Here is a 16,698-nt window from a genome sequence, read left to right as displayed (position 1 = left end):
AAAGACCCTATATTTTCAGAATGGGGCATAGGTCAGCCTTTTTCAAGAATATAGGCAGTTCCTCTTCCCATAAAAAGATACTGACGGTGACCTGGTGCACCTGCTGCCACTATGAAGAAGGCCAGGACAGGCAGAAGAAAGAGGGCATGACTACACTTTTCCAAAGTCCCATTGCTGTATCTACAATTATGCATAATCAATCACCTGATTTCCTCTTCAAAGTAAGAAGTGATGAAGCAGGACAGTTTTAAACATTATGAAGCTGTGGTAGAATAATGTAAGCTTTAACACTAGGACAGTTAATGATAACTTAAGGCTGTTTCATGAAGCCAATCCTGAAGATTAATCATGGTGCAATCAGTTTTATGCATGTATGCATTTAGCTTCTGATTCATTTATTGAGCAGGTAGTACCATGCTGCCAGTTAAAGTGAAGAAGCAAAGAATTAAAGATCAGTGTCTCCCCTTATTTTAAAATAAATTTGGTGCCAGTGTACTTAACAATGAAAGTTAGAGTAGGTAAGGTAAGATTAGGACTGAAGGAATCCAAATTCAAGTCCATCGCCAGTCCCTGGGTGATGTCAAGACTCTTAACTCAACCTGCCTTGTAACGTTTGTAGGAAAATAATTAGTGGAAGGAGTTTCCAGATGGAAGATAGAATTTAATGTTCACACATATAATAACAGGGAATAAGTATGAATAGGATTGTTGTTTATACATAACCCTCAGAATTTTTTTCTCTTCTCTGGGAAATGGAATAGTAAAATTAGACTGGCAAGAGAACCAGCTTAGGGTTGCTGGAGGATAAAGGTGACTCCTGGTTTAGAAAAATGTCAAGATTGCTGAATATGCTGTGAGGTAAGAATTTTAGCCAATGTTGAAAAATAAGTGGTTAATACAAAGAATCCAACTCCTCGTTCTAGGTATATAAAACAACCTCTTTATTAGTGAAGGACAGCATCATAAAAAAATCACCACAGTGTGAATACAGCTCAAAGCATTACAGGTGAATTATTTTTCTGACATTGTATTATTGCAATATAAAGGGGGGAGGGAATTAAGCAAAGCAGCAAGCTCTAGCTATTCAGCAGAATATACACAGCTTCCTCATGCCTGGGTTTTCTTTGCATCTTCCTTGGTGTAGTAAAGACGCTCCTCATTCAAAAGCAGGAAGTGTCTGTTTTATTGTCCAAAGGGTTCCTCTAAAAATGCCTATCACCAGAATACTTTCATTTTGATTTAGATACTTTTTCCTAATTGCTACTCTTAATTGTATTAAGAGTACTAATACATTGTATGAATGTATTAATGTACATTGTATTAATATTGTAACACAATATTTAATTGTATTAATTGTATGGGGCCGCGATGGGTCACTTCGCAATAGCAACAACAATTGTATAATTCCCAATGAGCCTGGCCAGATCTACCTTAAAGCCTTTAGGAAGATGAAAAATATATATATACATATAAACTATATGCAAGTGGTCAATAAACTTTGCAAACAAGGTAACTATTATTATATGCCATGTTTATATACCATGTTTCTCTGAAAAGAAAAAACATAAACAAGGCTTGGATGACAATAAAGTAGAAGAAGAAAAAACAGCTTTATCTCTACCTCTTGTTTATTATTCTCAAAATCTTTCAGAGTATGAAACTTTAAATGGTGGTTTTAACAGATGCCAAAGCTGTATTTGTCATGACCAAATTGTTTGCTTGTTTTCTTTTTTTAAGTTGTACTGGATACACCTACATCCAATTCATATTATAGTATACACTCCTGCAAACTGTATTTATTTTTGATAGCGGACCAAGCTGTTGGAACATTTTTCTTCCCTGAAAGGAAGAGTTTTAAGTCTTAGATTCAATTTCTCATAAAATTAAGGCCTATGTCATTTTTTAAAAATAAAAGCTTTATTCTTTTTTTTTTCTTATGGCAAGATCAGCATAAAATTGTTGCTGATTTACCCAATAGCCAAGTATGTTCAGCTTCATAGTTCCCACAGTAGTTCATCTGACATTTACAGAAAATACACAAGACAATATGGGGACAATCACTTCTCTTGGTTTCGTCCTTCAGAAAATGGAGGATGGTTTTAGAAGCATGAAGCTGTTTGTACCGGTGGCTATTGCAACTAGAAGTCTTATCTTCTTATATAAACTTGTTCACAAAGTTGCACAGTAGGACACCTTCTATAAACTTTTTTCACATTCAACAAGATTCACAAGACAGATAAACTCAAAATATACCTATTCTTTATTTTTAAAATAAACACAAAGCACATCTTAAATAAAGATGAGAAAATTATGAAAATGTTGCTGAAAAACTGGATTTAAGATGATATCATCTGCAAAAATGGTGATCAAGGAAATGTTCTGTTATTCTCTACCTGTTAGTCTCACATGAAGAACTAGAGTATGTATAGAAAAATACTTTTGCATAATTCTCTTCAAATGTCCAAGAGAGATATATGATTAGAATCCTCACTCTCAGCATTATAAAAATGTGGTGAAAGGGGTTTTGTTCATAATTCAGACGATTCTGGGATGAGGCAAATCTCTGGATCCCAAACATTAGTGTATGGTCTGCTGTTGAAAGAGTTGCAGAAGACCCAAAATGTCATAGGCAGTTTGAGAACATCCTGTGTAGCTTAATGAGCCTGCTGCTAACCCCTAGATTTGATGGTTCAAGAACCAGTTTTGGTTCATGTAAACACTTAGCACAGAAATAAATAGACATTATGTTTAATCACAAAAATCTGCTACAGCTAAACATTTCAGCAGGGAAGCTTAAAATTTTCTACAGAATTATTGATTCTGATTTCAGTGTAAAAAGAGCTAGAATTCTTCAGAAGAATTTCATCATTTGTATGTCTCCTTAAGATGAAACAGGAATCTTGGAGATTGAAAGCCAAACATTGACTTGGAAGGGAAATTATTCCAATTTGGGGAGAAGGGTATCTGATACTTAGATTTCTCATATCTATATCATTTCTATAAATGCCCTTAGGAATAGGAACACAGCAGAAAACACACTTGGGGCTGATTTTAAATGGCTTGTAGGCTTATGATATTAGCAGGCAAGTAATTTATAAAGGATGTTATACTATTCTGAGAAAGCTTGGAATGAAGAAGCCCCAGTTCCCCAGACTTGGAGAAGACAAAAAGAGCACATTGGATCAAGCATCAATAGGATCAGGAAAACAGTCATCTATAACTTCCTGAGCTGCATTGTCAATTGTGTCCTCTTGGAACTCTGTTTCTGTCCCCACTTTCTCCTCTCTTCTGCATTCTGATTTCACCTCAGCTCCCACTGAAGGATTTGGATTCTCCTTGAGGTCCGGTTTGAAAGTTTCACAGATTTGTGCACCTTTAAAAGAACGTCAGAAAAATTCATAAAGTATATAATTTAGCATTGTGTACATTTGCTTAAATATTTAATCTTCATCTTATCATGCTTTTCATTCTTGTAAATGACACTAACATTAAAACACAAGAACCAAATTCTTGAACTTAAATGTGCTTATTTCTCGTGAAGCTGTTTATGGATTATTTAAGCTCCATTTATTTGAGGAAGTCTTCAGGAAATCATAGGATATATATAACTGTTTTTATTAACAAAGAAAATCAGTTTTACTTGACCTGATGTTGTGAGTAAGCATTTGACAAGGAATTCTGGGACACGAGATCCATTTTAGCAAGTATGCTTTATATAAACAATTGCTTAAAACAATACATGTACAAATAGAACAATCGCTACATAGAAACTGTTCCAAGATTTCTTATTGCACTTGCAATAAGTGCAAAAGATATTGGAAAGAGATGTAGTTCATCTCCATGGCAAAGTAGATAATAGGGAAAACAGCTTTTAGAACAACACAGATACATTTATTTTCTGTTGTATAATAACAACACTCATGTCTCTGTACTTACTAGTGTTGAGGGTACTATCAACAAGGACATCTGTAACTTCACAATGGTCTCCATTAGGAGGAGGATTTGGTCTTTCAGTAGAAATGGCAGACATGGTTATGCCCTCATCCTTTTCGTCTTCTGTAGAAAAGCACAGTCAAAACTTGAACATTGCAATTCATGTGTGTTCTTTCATTCTTCATGTGGAACAGAGATATGCTTCAGTCCTATTCCCTTCTTGTCTGGAAAGAAGCCCTAATGGGCTTTATGACTGTCATATTGTTGTCTTATTTAATTATTACATTTGTTTGCCGTCTATTACTCTGCAAGGCAACCCTTATGGCTTATAACATCAAGATCTGTATAATATTTTATATATTAGGATTTAGTGAAGCTTTGAGGGATGTTTTGAGCTGATGAAGATTCAAATGAATGTCCCCGGAGCTGTTCTGTGAAGCAAAATAGTGTCTCTGTTTCTAAGAGTGAAACAGTGTGACTATAGTCTTACACATCACTCTGTTTCAGAGCCCAGATATGCTTTATGCTACATCACAGAAGAGAGTTGAAAAGATTTTTTTCCCTTTCTTTTTGGCAAATGGTCCTGAGTGTCCTTGGACAAGAATGCCTGTTCTATGAAGCTAACCAAGATCCATCAACAATGAATGACTTTAACCACCATTATGTGATTCACACTTAAAAGCCACTTAACATGTGCTGCCAGGGGTCTTCTGGACAAAGTCTGAGCAACTTTGGCAAATATGGGCACATTGAGACTGCAGGGCCTGGAACCTCTTCCAGACTACTTGTCAACTGCTTTGATGAAGGTCATCCTTTGGTGAACACTGTGGAGGGTGCTATGCTTACAATACTCAGCTTGGTAAGTGGCCTGAGAAAGTAAACAACATGTGTTCAGCAGCATTTACCAAAAATAGAGGTATCTTTCCACAAAAATATCTGCTAATTATATGCCAATTCGCCTAAAGCAAGTTCTTAATAATAAATATAAATGGAAAAAACTCTTTCCCTCTATTGTCTTTTTTCTGATTTTCTTCATGATTTTGTTTAAATACTTGTTGTTAAGTAAGCATAGATGGGCTGCATTATGACACACTACCCAAAGAGAAAAGGCAATACTCACCCACAGGCACTCGAACAAAGTTGTGCTTGGTTTTCATACAGCAGCATGTGATCAATGAGGCTGTGACGGCTAGTAAAACTGCTCCACCTCCACAGGCTGTTAGGACATACAGGAAGAATGGATGCTGCAGCAGATCCCCTAGTAGGAAGACAGAGATGGCCTTCAGCAGTTGACAAAGTCGAATGAATTAGAAATCAGAACTAGAGCTGATGTCAGATGCATCTTGACATTAAAAAAGGCAGGGTTTTATTTTTTAATGTTAAATATATACACCGAAATATGATAAAATGAAAAAGATTCACAAAGCATGTGTCTCTTATGCCTTAAATAAAATTAGTGCTACATATCTTTTCATATCAAATTCCACAATGCTGAGGTCAGTTTATTTATTATTTTATTTTTCACATTTCGGAACCAACCATCTCTCTCAAAGAAGGACTCTGGGTGGTGATTTAACAACTAGAAGCCAGGATAAAATATATGAATTAATATACACAGACCAAGTTTTTTACTAGTTTTACAAAAGGAATTCTGGACTGTAACTATTTCTTCAGAAAAAGACTGACAATGTAGTCAAATCTATCAATTTCATCCTAAATAGGTGCTATTATTTTCAAAACAATTTTTATTAAATGTAATTTAAATAAATTAAATGAAAATCTATAACTATGAAGTGCAGGCAACAAATATATATTTGTTATAATATAATCATATTTATATCAGCTCCCTTTATTTTATTTAGATTTTTCTGTGTTTTTGCATTATATGTGAATTGCTTGAAAACTAGAGAATGATGGAAATGAATATTCCTTTTGTGATTGCCCTCCTCCATATTTTAATCATCTAGAAGTGATCTCAGTTCAATTTTATCCCCACTTGAAGTATGGATCTTTGGGGAGGAGGATTCCACTCCTGTCTGTTTGTGTCCTCTTTGCTATCATTTTTTCTTTATGTTTGTATTTTACTGTATTTTTTTAATGTTTGCATTTGTGAACCACACAGAGATGTTGAGAGTCAGACAGTAAACAAATTAAATAAATAAGCAAGCTAACTTTTTATATACCTGAGTAAGCATTGAACTGCTTGACATCTACCTGCACAATTGTTTTAGAGATTTGGATTGCATATTCTAATTTATATGCTTAATCCATAGGGCTAATTTTATTTTATTTATAAGAGTTGTCCTTTTATAAGTTTTTCTTTCTTTTCTTTTCCTTTCTATTTGCAATAATTTATGGTAATTTTATTTACAGTAATAAATGAAAATAACATAACATAGCTTGATTACAATCTGCTCTACATGGAAAGACTATGAAATTTTCCTTTTCTGCAGCAGTTTTGAGTATTCTTTTTTCCCAGAGAAGCTGCTACTTGCAAGTTAGCAAATGTTGCACCAGTATCTTCCACTGAATTAGACACAAAGGCCCAATTAGACTCTCTTTCTACAGCTCACTAAACTCCTGCTTTCGCACCAATTTTCCAATTTAGCATGCTGTCTAAAACCATTTCAGTGTGTCGTGTGAATCTATAATAATTTGATTGAGGAAAAAAATGGCAAAAGTAACTACGAGTCAGTTGGTTTCTCAATATAATCTTAGTGTCACTTTTGGTTCATTAAAAAGGGACGAAAAGGAAACTTCTTAATTTGAAGAAACTCTTGGCAAGTAATCAGGCAAGAATGATCTGTCACTCTTCTGGCAAGGCAGTCCACTGGGAGCTGAGACAGAGAAGGCTAGAGGAAACTTGCAGTCATGATATAAACTTTGTCTTCTAAGATTAACAGTAGGAAGAATATGTGTGTGTGTGTGCTTATATGCATTAAGGCAGACTATTTTCTTTAGTAGGCTAATACAATTTCCTTGATTTTATCATATTATTTTTATAAAATGTCTGCCAATATTAGCAGTTGCAGAAACATAGTTAGACAAAATATTTTCTACTTTAATGTTTACATCCTATAAAAGACTAAAGTTTAATAATGTAAACAATTAAGCATAAAGTTGGTATTATTAATTCATTGATCCTCTTAATTATTTAGATTAATCTCTGTCAGTGTGTTGTCAGAGCTGCTATCTGCAAATAGTTGTGTGTGGCTTTGATATTTATGATTCAGTAACAGCTGCACAATCCCCTCAGAGATAATTCTTTATGCTCTTTTGCACCTTGCAATAGTGATACAGCATAAACTATAGGAATTGCTGAATGTTAGTTCAAATATAGCCCAATCTGAATACAGAAGTGATGTTAGGATAAGGCTGAATAATCTAACTGTACTATCAAATACAGTTTATTTTGTTTTTATCTATTCTTAACTATTTTTATACATAACTAAAGATGGTGAACATGGATATAGTCCTTCTTCCTTCTTCTTCCTATTTTCTATACTACAAAAACCCTGTGGTGTAGGCTGGGCTGGGAGACTGGGAATGGTCCAAAGACAGTTGGCAGGCTTAACCATTAGACCACTCCAGACCTACTTTGTTTGTGTATTTGCATTAACAGCCAGGTATTTTACTTACTTACTTACTTACTTACTTACTTACTTATTTATCAAGCGATTATAAGATAACAGGTATAAGTATAAACACAGTTATGAATACATGAAATGGATACATAGAAGAAAAATAAAAAGAAACAATAGGACAGGGACGGTAGGCACGTTGGTGTGCTTATGCACGCCCCCTACAGACCTCTTAGGAAACAGGTGAGGTCAATAGTAGACAGTCTAAGGTTAAAGTTTCTATTATAGTTGTTGAAAAATGCAGTTTCAAAGCAATCAGTGAGTTCACATGCTAAATCTAGAGATGGTTTTATAGGGTGGGAGGGGAGCCTGGGCATTGTTAGCTATTTAATTTCTTCTCTTGTCTAGAATATACCAACGAAAAGTAAATTATTTTGCCTGAATTATACATAATTATTATCTTTTCAACTATCCATTATTTTCAGGTTTTGGAATATGTATTCTGATATAAGAATACAGAAAGTTGCCTTATACTAAACAAGACCTTTGATTTAGCTGGCTTGCTTAATCTACATCAGTTGACCAATTCCCGTCTTAGATCTTTTTCCTCCAGCTTTTCTTAAAGTTCTCAGAGATTCAACCTGAAGCTCTCCATATGCAAAGTGTGTGCATAGCCATTGCTCTATAATATTTTGAGAATACAGTGGTGTTGGTGTTTCTGTGCATTTGAGGACCATGACACCTAATCAAATTGCTATGCTCATATCCACATCAGATCCAAAGAGCCATTGATGTAGTATTTATCTATCTTTGACTCCCTTTTTCTTACATCCAAACTAGGACTCTAGAAAATAAATACAGATGCAGAAACTACAGTAGCCAGATTCAGTGTTAAGGGTTAGGGTACACAGATTGCTGGTGGTAAGATTAGATCCTCACTCTGGCATAATCACATCTCATGGGTACATTTAATTTGCATCAGCATTGAATATATTTGTGTATATATTTTTTCCTCTCCTAATGCTTATATTAAAACAATGGTTCCCCATCAATCACAAGTGCTACCATTTCATCATTTGTGCTGTTGGTGTTTTCACTGAAATGGTATTTGCAAAAATAATCAGGAAGATTAAAATATGAGAAAAAGGAAGGAGTTTGCCTTATCATCAGCACTACCTAAACAAGAGCTGTAGTTTCACACTAATGAGGAGGAGAAAAGGGAAAATGATTTGATAAACAATTTTCAGCTGGCCAGATTAAATGAAGGATACACAGGGAAGTACAATCTGCTTATCTATATATCTCTCTATATAAAAGCAAAATACCACTGATGCATCATCAATCTCCAGAACCAGAGGTGGTATTCAGCAGGTTCTGACCAGTTCTGGAGAACCGATAACAGAAATTTTGAATAGTTCGGAGACCTAGCAAATACCACCTCTGACTGGAGATTTTACAGTATCCTTCCCCTGCCACGCCCACCAAGCCACATCCACAGACCCAGTAGTAAAAAAATTTGAATCCCACCACTATCCAGAAATGTAAAGCCTACAAACTTGAAATTTAGCACATATGTTCCTCTTGGCTTCTAGGTGCTCGCTAAGAAAGGATTTTTCAAAATGACTATCAGAGCATTGGTATTTTGTATATTATTATTAACATGCTTTGATGCTATGGAGTTCTACTCCCCCTCCCCACCTGAAAAGAAATCTGTTCGAAATGCAAAACACAAGCAAAGCAGAGGAGTTTCAGTTTCAGCTTTAGTTTCACAGCACCAAGGAGCTTAGTACAGAACAATTGAGCTAAGCCACGCCCAGGCTCCTTGCTCACACAGCAAATACTGCTTCAGTTTCCAAACAGTTTCTCACACACTGACACAATACTAGCCAGATGAATACTGATGGATGCTGATCTGCAGTGGCATAATTTTTCCCCCTTATTTTCCTCCCCCAAAACTAAGCCCGATCACATAGTTTTGTACCGAAGCACAGGTATAGAACTAGTTTATCCATATACCATTTTGAACTCCAATAAGTAAAGTTAGATAAACTATAACTTACCATTCTCACATGTCATTTCAACAGGAGAACTCTTACAGTGATTTCCTCTTTGGCAAACGTACTTGCCACGTTTACCTTTTTCCAAAATAATTTTAGTGCCATTATCCGTGATGCAGGCATCACTTACAGGATTTCCATTCAGAGTCCAGTGAACATTATCATTGAACTGGCCACCTATTTCACAGGACAGGCTGATTTTTCCATTAGCCAGACAATGAATGTGAACAGCTGGAAGCAGATCTAAATGGTGAGATATCAACAATCAGAGGGAGACAAGAATTGAATAGGTTATGACAATAATGTTGTGTCAAATATAGAAAGTAAAATATAATAAAATAAGTAGAAATCTGGTTATATGTTCATAGGAATATATATCAGAACTTTGACCTGGGTAGTTTTACAAATAACAAGCTTATATTCCAACAAAAACCTTATCACGTTTCATTTTTATATCGAAAAAGGTGCACAGTGACTCGCTAACATATGGTATACCTCCTGATGTGTGGTATATCTCTTTATTCAAAATCACTCAACACCAAATTACTATGCTTTTCACAAAACTTCTATCAACTTCTTCCATTAGAAAAATTACAATTGCACACACTACTTGGTAAATCCCCATAGATTTTTCCTATTCTCCTGGGAAAAAAAGATTTTTCCTATTCTATGCCTCCTGGAAATAATAACCTATAAAATATTTCTTTCTATATAAGTTATTCAGGAAAAAAAATGAAGTCTAGGAACTTTATAAAATAAATCACAAGATAATAAAATATTTCCAAATATAACATAATATTTAGTTAAATGTGAAATGACACAGCAATCAAGGTATAAGACATGTAGCCCCTGGGTTAGATGCAGCAACTTTCAAAGTTATGACTGCACTGAATATGTGATATATGACCAGTCCTCATATTTTCAGCTATCACAGTGTCTCTGCAGTCACCTCTTACAACATTGCAGCAAGCTGTGGTCATGTGATTGCAATTTCCTATGTTTTCAGCTGCCTTTCCACAAGCAAATTCAATGGGGGAGCTGGCAGGAAGTCAGAAGTTGTGGCTACATTTAATGAGCTACGGGGTCCTTGCATAACAAAATCAACCAGGACTGCTGTATAATCCCACAATATCACATGTTGTTTAGGATGGAAATTCAAATCCCAATTGCCATTATAAATTAGTGGTAGCTGAACCTCAGCCAAATGGCAAAATATACAAAATGGAATTGAGTTTTTTAAAGAATACTTTTGCCTAAAATGATATCTGTGACATTCTTGAAATGGCCATAGCTCACATATTAACACTGAAGAGAAGGGTAATAAAGTTACCTCCACACTGAACATTCCCCTAGTCATGGGTTTCTTCAGCTCTACCAAATTCAGAACAATTCTGCAGCATTTTATTTGATCTGTGATATAAGGAGTTTCTAGTTGATGAGAATTTCCCATCTCATCCTGGCTCACTTGAAGCCACAGTACTATGGCTCCTAAACACCATTTCATTCATTTTTAGATTAAGTAACCAGTGTTGCCTCCCCCTGAAAACAAATACAATGAGGTACTGAAAAAAGATTTGAATGGAGATGGGGAATGAGAGGTGTGTGGAAACTGGTTTTTATGCTTTCCCCTGGCCACTTTTGTGGAGAACTGAGTATTACAAGGGTGACACTGTTGAGAAAACTGAAGTGTGTGATACTCTTCCTACTTCACCTGCATCTGTTCTCCGCATCTCTGACTTGTCAGCCAGACTATTTTTGGACACAAGTTAGCAGTTCTTCAAAAAACGCAATAGACCCATGTTCAGAAATAGCCTGACAGACAGGTCAAAGACAAGAAGGAAGTCTTGTGAGATGCCTCTGGATGTTCCTTCCTGCCTCCCTCCTGCCCGTGACTGTAAACAGAGTCAACAGACGTAAAGGTAGAACATGTGCTGAAGCCGTTGGAAAAGATCAATAATGAGGGAATTCTATTCTTGATTGCCAGAGAATGGCAGGGCTGCCAGCAAATGACATTTCCTGCCAGCAAATTTCCACCCTGCATTTAGAAATAGCAGGTTAAATTGGCACAAAAGACACACACGCCAGCAAAATAATAAATATAGTAAAAGCATGGCCACAGGAAACACCTTGTCAACAGAAGTAATACAAAACTAAAGCACTCATTCGTGATAGAACCCGGCTGCCTTTCCTGGTTTAAACTGATTTTTGCCGAGCTCAGGTGTAGAACTTTCTCAAAACAGCAGTAAATCTATGTATATAAGAAGCCCGGGCAGGCATTACATACTGTAGGTGGATGGTTCAGAAGCCAGATGTCCAAGTTCATCTGTACATAAAGCCCAAGTGAATATAGGAGGCAATGGCCAGCAACTGCACAGAAGGGTCTGGTGACTGCAGCAGCTTGAAGTGGCCAAGGAGAGCTGGACAGATCACCCTAACTCTTCCATCAACCACATATTCAGTGAGACGTACTGGATTGTGTACAGGGCAGAAATTGTTCCAGGACAGAAAGAAATCCATGATAGAGAAACTAAAGATGAATTGAACTGCATCGATATGGGCTCAAAATGAATAAAGGCAACATTATGAGGAAATGTATATAAAATATTTATAGAACAAATGGATAAAAATATTATTGCCAAGATTAGGGAGACATAAGAAATGAACCCCATCATTCAAATATAATAATCAAAGGTATGGCCTGGGGATTTTTAACTATGTAAGCAGAAACAGAAGAGAAGGTGTTTTGAATAAAAAGCTCCCTCTTTTCACAGCCTGTTTCCCAGATGCCTGAGGAATTTGTTCAAATACTTCTTTGTCTCACTTGTCATAGGAATACTTTTGACAAAAAGGCTCTTGTACAGGGTTAGTTTTGTTTAGTAAATAAGATAGGCCTTTGTTCTATACCTATTCCTGCACAAAATTAAAAAAAAAACAGAAAACATTGAAAAATACAAATGTGTGGTTGGTTAGAGGAAGAAGACTGCAATTTTATGGGGGTGATATTTGAATTAAAGAAAGAAGCATCATCATTTTAATAATCCAGGGCTGGACCTATGCATTCAGAAAGTTGGAAGAGAAATAGTGCGCTCATAAATTCAGCATGAGTAAAGAGCATTTTCATTGTTCTAAATCTGTTGATTTGTGCAAAACAATATTTTATTTATTTATTCATTCATTCATTCATTTATGTTCATTGCGCTCCATCTCACTGTCAAATGAATCTTTTTTTGTTGTAATGCAAAATGACTAAAACATTTCTGTTCCTTTTTAGTCAGTGACTAAGATGACAAACTCCCATAATTGTTCTAGGATGAGCTATATATTTTTAATTTCAGTCAAAATTATTTTAGGTTCATGGTAAACCAATAATGTGAAATGTCAGTAATACACTCCAATCTTTATTTTGTATGTCTATATGGCATCTGGTAGGTGAACATAAAGATAGTTGAAGTTGTGACTGATGATCATAATAATGTGCCATCTGAGGTGATGATGAATGTCAGTTGAATACAAAATATGTTCTCTGCTATGGCCTTTAGGCTCCACCGTGTTAAACTCAGGTTTTTTAACTGCAGACTATGGCGTACGATTAGATGCTTAACTGAAGTAAACAAATTTAAGACATCAATACATATAATGCATTAGGAATTGCAATGAAGTTCTTATATTTTGCCATTGTTGACCCCAAAATCAAAATACTTACCACATACACAAAGAAAGGAAGTCTCATTTCCAAGGCACTTTCTTTCATCATCCTTCAAACATATCACTTTGTCACAGGGGTGTACACAGTTTGTGTCTCCTTTCCCTGGTTGATCATACTGTGATACTTGTATTTCTGAGATATTATTCTGAGAAGTAAAATTATTGGCAGCAGAAGTCTTGCCTATTATAAAAACAAAACAAAATCCATTCATTATTGAACTATTATGGTATAGTAGATTTTATATGTATCTGGCTTTATAATGGTAAAACAGAGAAAACCTTGGTATAGAGACAAGTATATTAATTGACTGATTGAAAGAGTGGTATTGCATTTGGGAATGAAAATGAAAGGCAAGAAAAAATAGCAATAGCAATAGCACTTAGACTTATATACCACTTTATAGTGCTTTACAGCCCTCTCTAAGCGGTTTTCCGAATCAGCATATTGCCCCAACATTTTGGGTCCTCATTTTACCCACCTCAGAAGGATGGAAGACTGAGTCTACACCACCAACATAAAAAATAGTGAATATAATGTAAATGTTATAATGATTAAAATAATATAATAGGATTAAAGAAAAAACTTACAAAAAAGATTCATCTAATAACCATAGACAATAATATAATATTAATTCTGTCCTAAAATAATGTATGTTTAAATATGATTGATTGATTGGTTGGTTTACTTACTTACTTATTTATTTGTATCCCACCTTTATTATTTTTATAAATAACACAAAGCGGCAAACTTCCAATGCACCTTCCTCTTCCTGTTTTCCCCATAACAAAACCCAGTGAGGTAGGTTGGATTGAGAAAGACTGGGCCAAAATAACCCAACTGGCTTTTATGGCTAAGTGGGACTTGAACTTCTAGTCTGCTGCTTTCTTGTTTGGTACCTTAACCACTATTCCAAATTGGTTCTCATATATCACAATATTGTTTCATCTGTTCATTTTTAGAACAAAGATTTTTCACTCAAGATCATTTCATTCTTGAAATGATCAAGAATGTGAGCACTTCACATTCTCATGTTTGGACTAAAGCAATGCGCTCTGCATGGGACTTGAAGAGCGTTTGGAAGTTACAACTGGTGCAGAGTGTAGTGGTGCAAAGTGTTCTTGGGGGCCCTAGGGTGGCCCATGTTACTCCATTGATTATTACTTTTAAAGCCCTTCATCACATGAGTCCAGCTTGCTTAAGAAACTGACTGACCCAGTGGATTGACCCAACCCATGCTGACAGAGGGCGTCTGTTGGAAAATTTTGGCTGGGTGCAGAAGAGCTTTCTTTGCCCTTTGGAACATCTTGGCTCATGATTGGCTCCAACCCTTCTGACCATCCATAAGGTTCTGAAGACCTGACTCTGCTAGCTGTCTTGGGGAACCAACAGGGGAGTATCACTGGAGGTAGTTGATGATTTAAGAGAAGATCCCAACACCGCTTCACAATTTTCCCACAATTTTCATCACTTCACAATTCATATAATACATACAGAGATGCACAGACACACACACAAATATTAATGAAATATATGCATAATCTATTTTAATCTAATTCTCAAGCAAATATTGTAGGTGAAACATACTCAATACATAATCTGTCAACATCTTTCAATCAACTACTATATTCACAACCAACTGAATTAAAGTATCAGTTCTTAGTTAGCCAAAGTATTCCATTAAAACCTCTTCTCGGCTGCTTGGGTTCTATAATCATTCCAAAACAAATAGTCATCAAAACTAAAGTCACATTATATAACATAGTTAAAATCCTGATAGGTTAAAATTATCAACATCAAAGGATAATCCCAGATAGTCGAGGATATCCTGAGGTTTTAAGATTGCTATAAAAAAAACACACAACTTATCTGTCTTTATATCATACAAATTGGCAGTGGAGAAAAGAAGTATCATTGTGATTGCTAATATAAAAGAACCTTATTATTTTTGGAACAGTTTTAAAGTGTCTTCATATTGCTTTTCTTAGCTCACATGTTTACCTCATCAAAGTCCAGAGAAACAGCAGGTAACTGTTTAAGGAACTTCACAAATGCTATAATTACGTGGTTGGTTTACTTATAAAGCTCAATTTGATGTGATCATAGTTGAGAGTAAATCCTATTCTATATTTATTCATCTATATTATCTATCTTTCTATCCATCTGAAAATTTGAATAAAATAAAGCAGATGAGTCCACAGATCTCAAATTTAAATGAGAATACTTGCTAATGTGTTACTAAAACAAAACTACAATTTATGTATCACTCTTACTTGAGTAAATATTTAAAATTTTAAATATATTATTTGTCTGCATAATTAAATATGCCTTATATTGTCATTTATAATGAATACAGGTGTATATAAATATATTGGTTGATTCAGTGGCTTCAAAAATTAGGAACTGTTTGTTCACAATTCACTAACACATATAACCAGTAAGAAAAATAACTTCCATTATTTAATAAAAATATTAAAAAGGACATGACCAGTACATATATATCTGAATTTGTAATATTCTTTATAATATATATTCACTGATTCTGGAATCATGAATGAACATGTAAATGGATTTGGTGTTTCAAATAAAAAAAAAATCAGTATGATAAAACCTTGAAATCTGTTTTCAAAACTATATACAACTGGCCTAAGTGATTTGCGATTATTTTTATTAGCATATTGAATCATTTACTCAAGTACATATTAAGAAAAAAAGAAGCCTGAGAATTATTGGTGTTTAACTTCCCATTTTACCCACTGAATTATGTGCAAAGCCCTTCAATCAGTTTTATTTTTATTATAAACGCAGTAAGCAAAAAGACATGATAAATGTAGTTCAAAAAATAGACTTAATTACCCCTTTTGATGCTTTGATGATGATGACACCAAGATTTTGCTAAGATTTATTGACACCTTTATAAAAGGGATAAGGGTCTGTACAAAATTTCCATTTCCATTCAGCTGCCTATCATGCTAATTTTATAAAATAAAGTTTGACTTACCACTAATAATGGTCAGGATCATCAACATGCATGGCAGGGTAAATGAAAAACTGAAATCCATTTTAAACATCTTCTTGCACTGCATGCTGAGAAGATCTAGCTTTGCTGTTAAACCAATGTACTACTCAGGATATGATGTCAGAAGCAGTAACAAAAAATGAAATAAAAAAAGAACGAATACTGGAAGGATTCAAGATTAATGTAGAATCAAAATAGAATGGAAGGTTGTTTGGTTGACTGAACTCATGCTATAGCCACATTAGCAAGATGATCTATTTCAATGGCCATATACGCAGGAAGTGGGGTGTGTAAGAGTAAATTCAGAAGATGAGATGAAATAGTAATCTAAGCAAGACCATCTTAGCCTACAGGTCAAAGCTAAGAAAAAAATCAAAGCAAATGCTGACATTACACCAGTTTCCT

At 35.0% G+C, this 16,698-nt stretch overlaps 1 protein-coding gene across 1 annotated transcript; it reads right to left on the bottom strand.

Moving 5' to 3' along the window:
- Positions 1-917: 917 nt before the first annotated feature.
- On the bottom strand, positions 918-16,400 carry LOC113436421 (uncharacterized). Its single transcript, XM_087937478.1, has 6 exons — positions 16,276-16,400; positions 13,275-13,457; positions 9,575-9,814; positions 5,054-5,191; positions 3,937-4,056; positions 918-3,373 (listed from the first exon to the last, which is right to left on the bottom strand). Exons 1-6 carry the CDS (start codon positions 16,358-16,360, stop codon positions 3,183-3,185), a joined length of 957 nt encoding a protein of 318 aa, XP_087793604.1. The 5' UTR covers positions 16,361-16,400; the 3' UTR covers positions 918-3,182.
- Between the last annotated feature and the right edge of the window lie 298 nt (positions 16,401-16,698).

Source organism: Pseudonaja textilis, chromosome 7 (assembly GCF_049901715.1).
Source record: "Pseudonaja textilis isolate UNSWEBS1 chromosome 7, rPseTex1.2, whole genome shotgun sequence".
Taxonomy (NCBI): Eukaryota; Metazoa; Chordata; class Lepidosauria; order Squamata; family Elapidae; genus Pseudonaja; species Pseudonaja textilis.
This window is presented reverse-complemented; position numbering and strand designations above follow the sequence as displayed.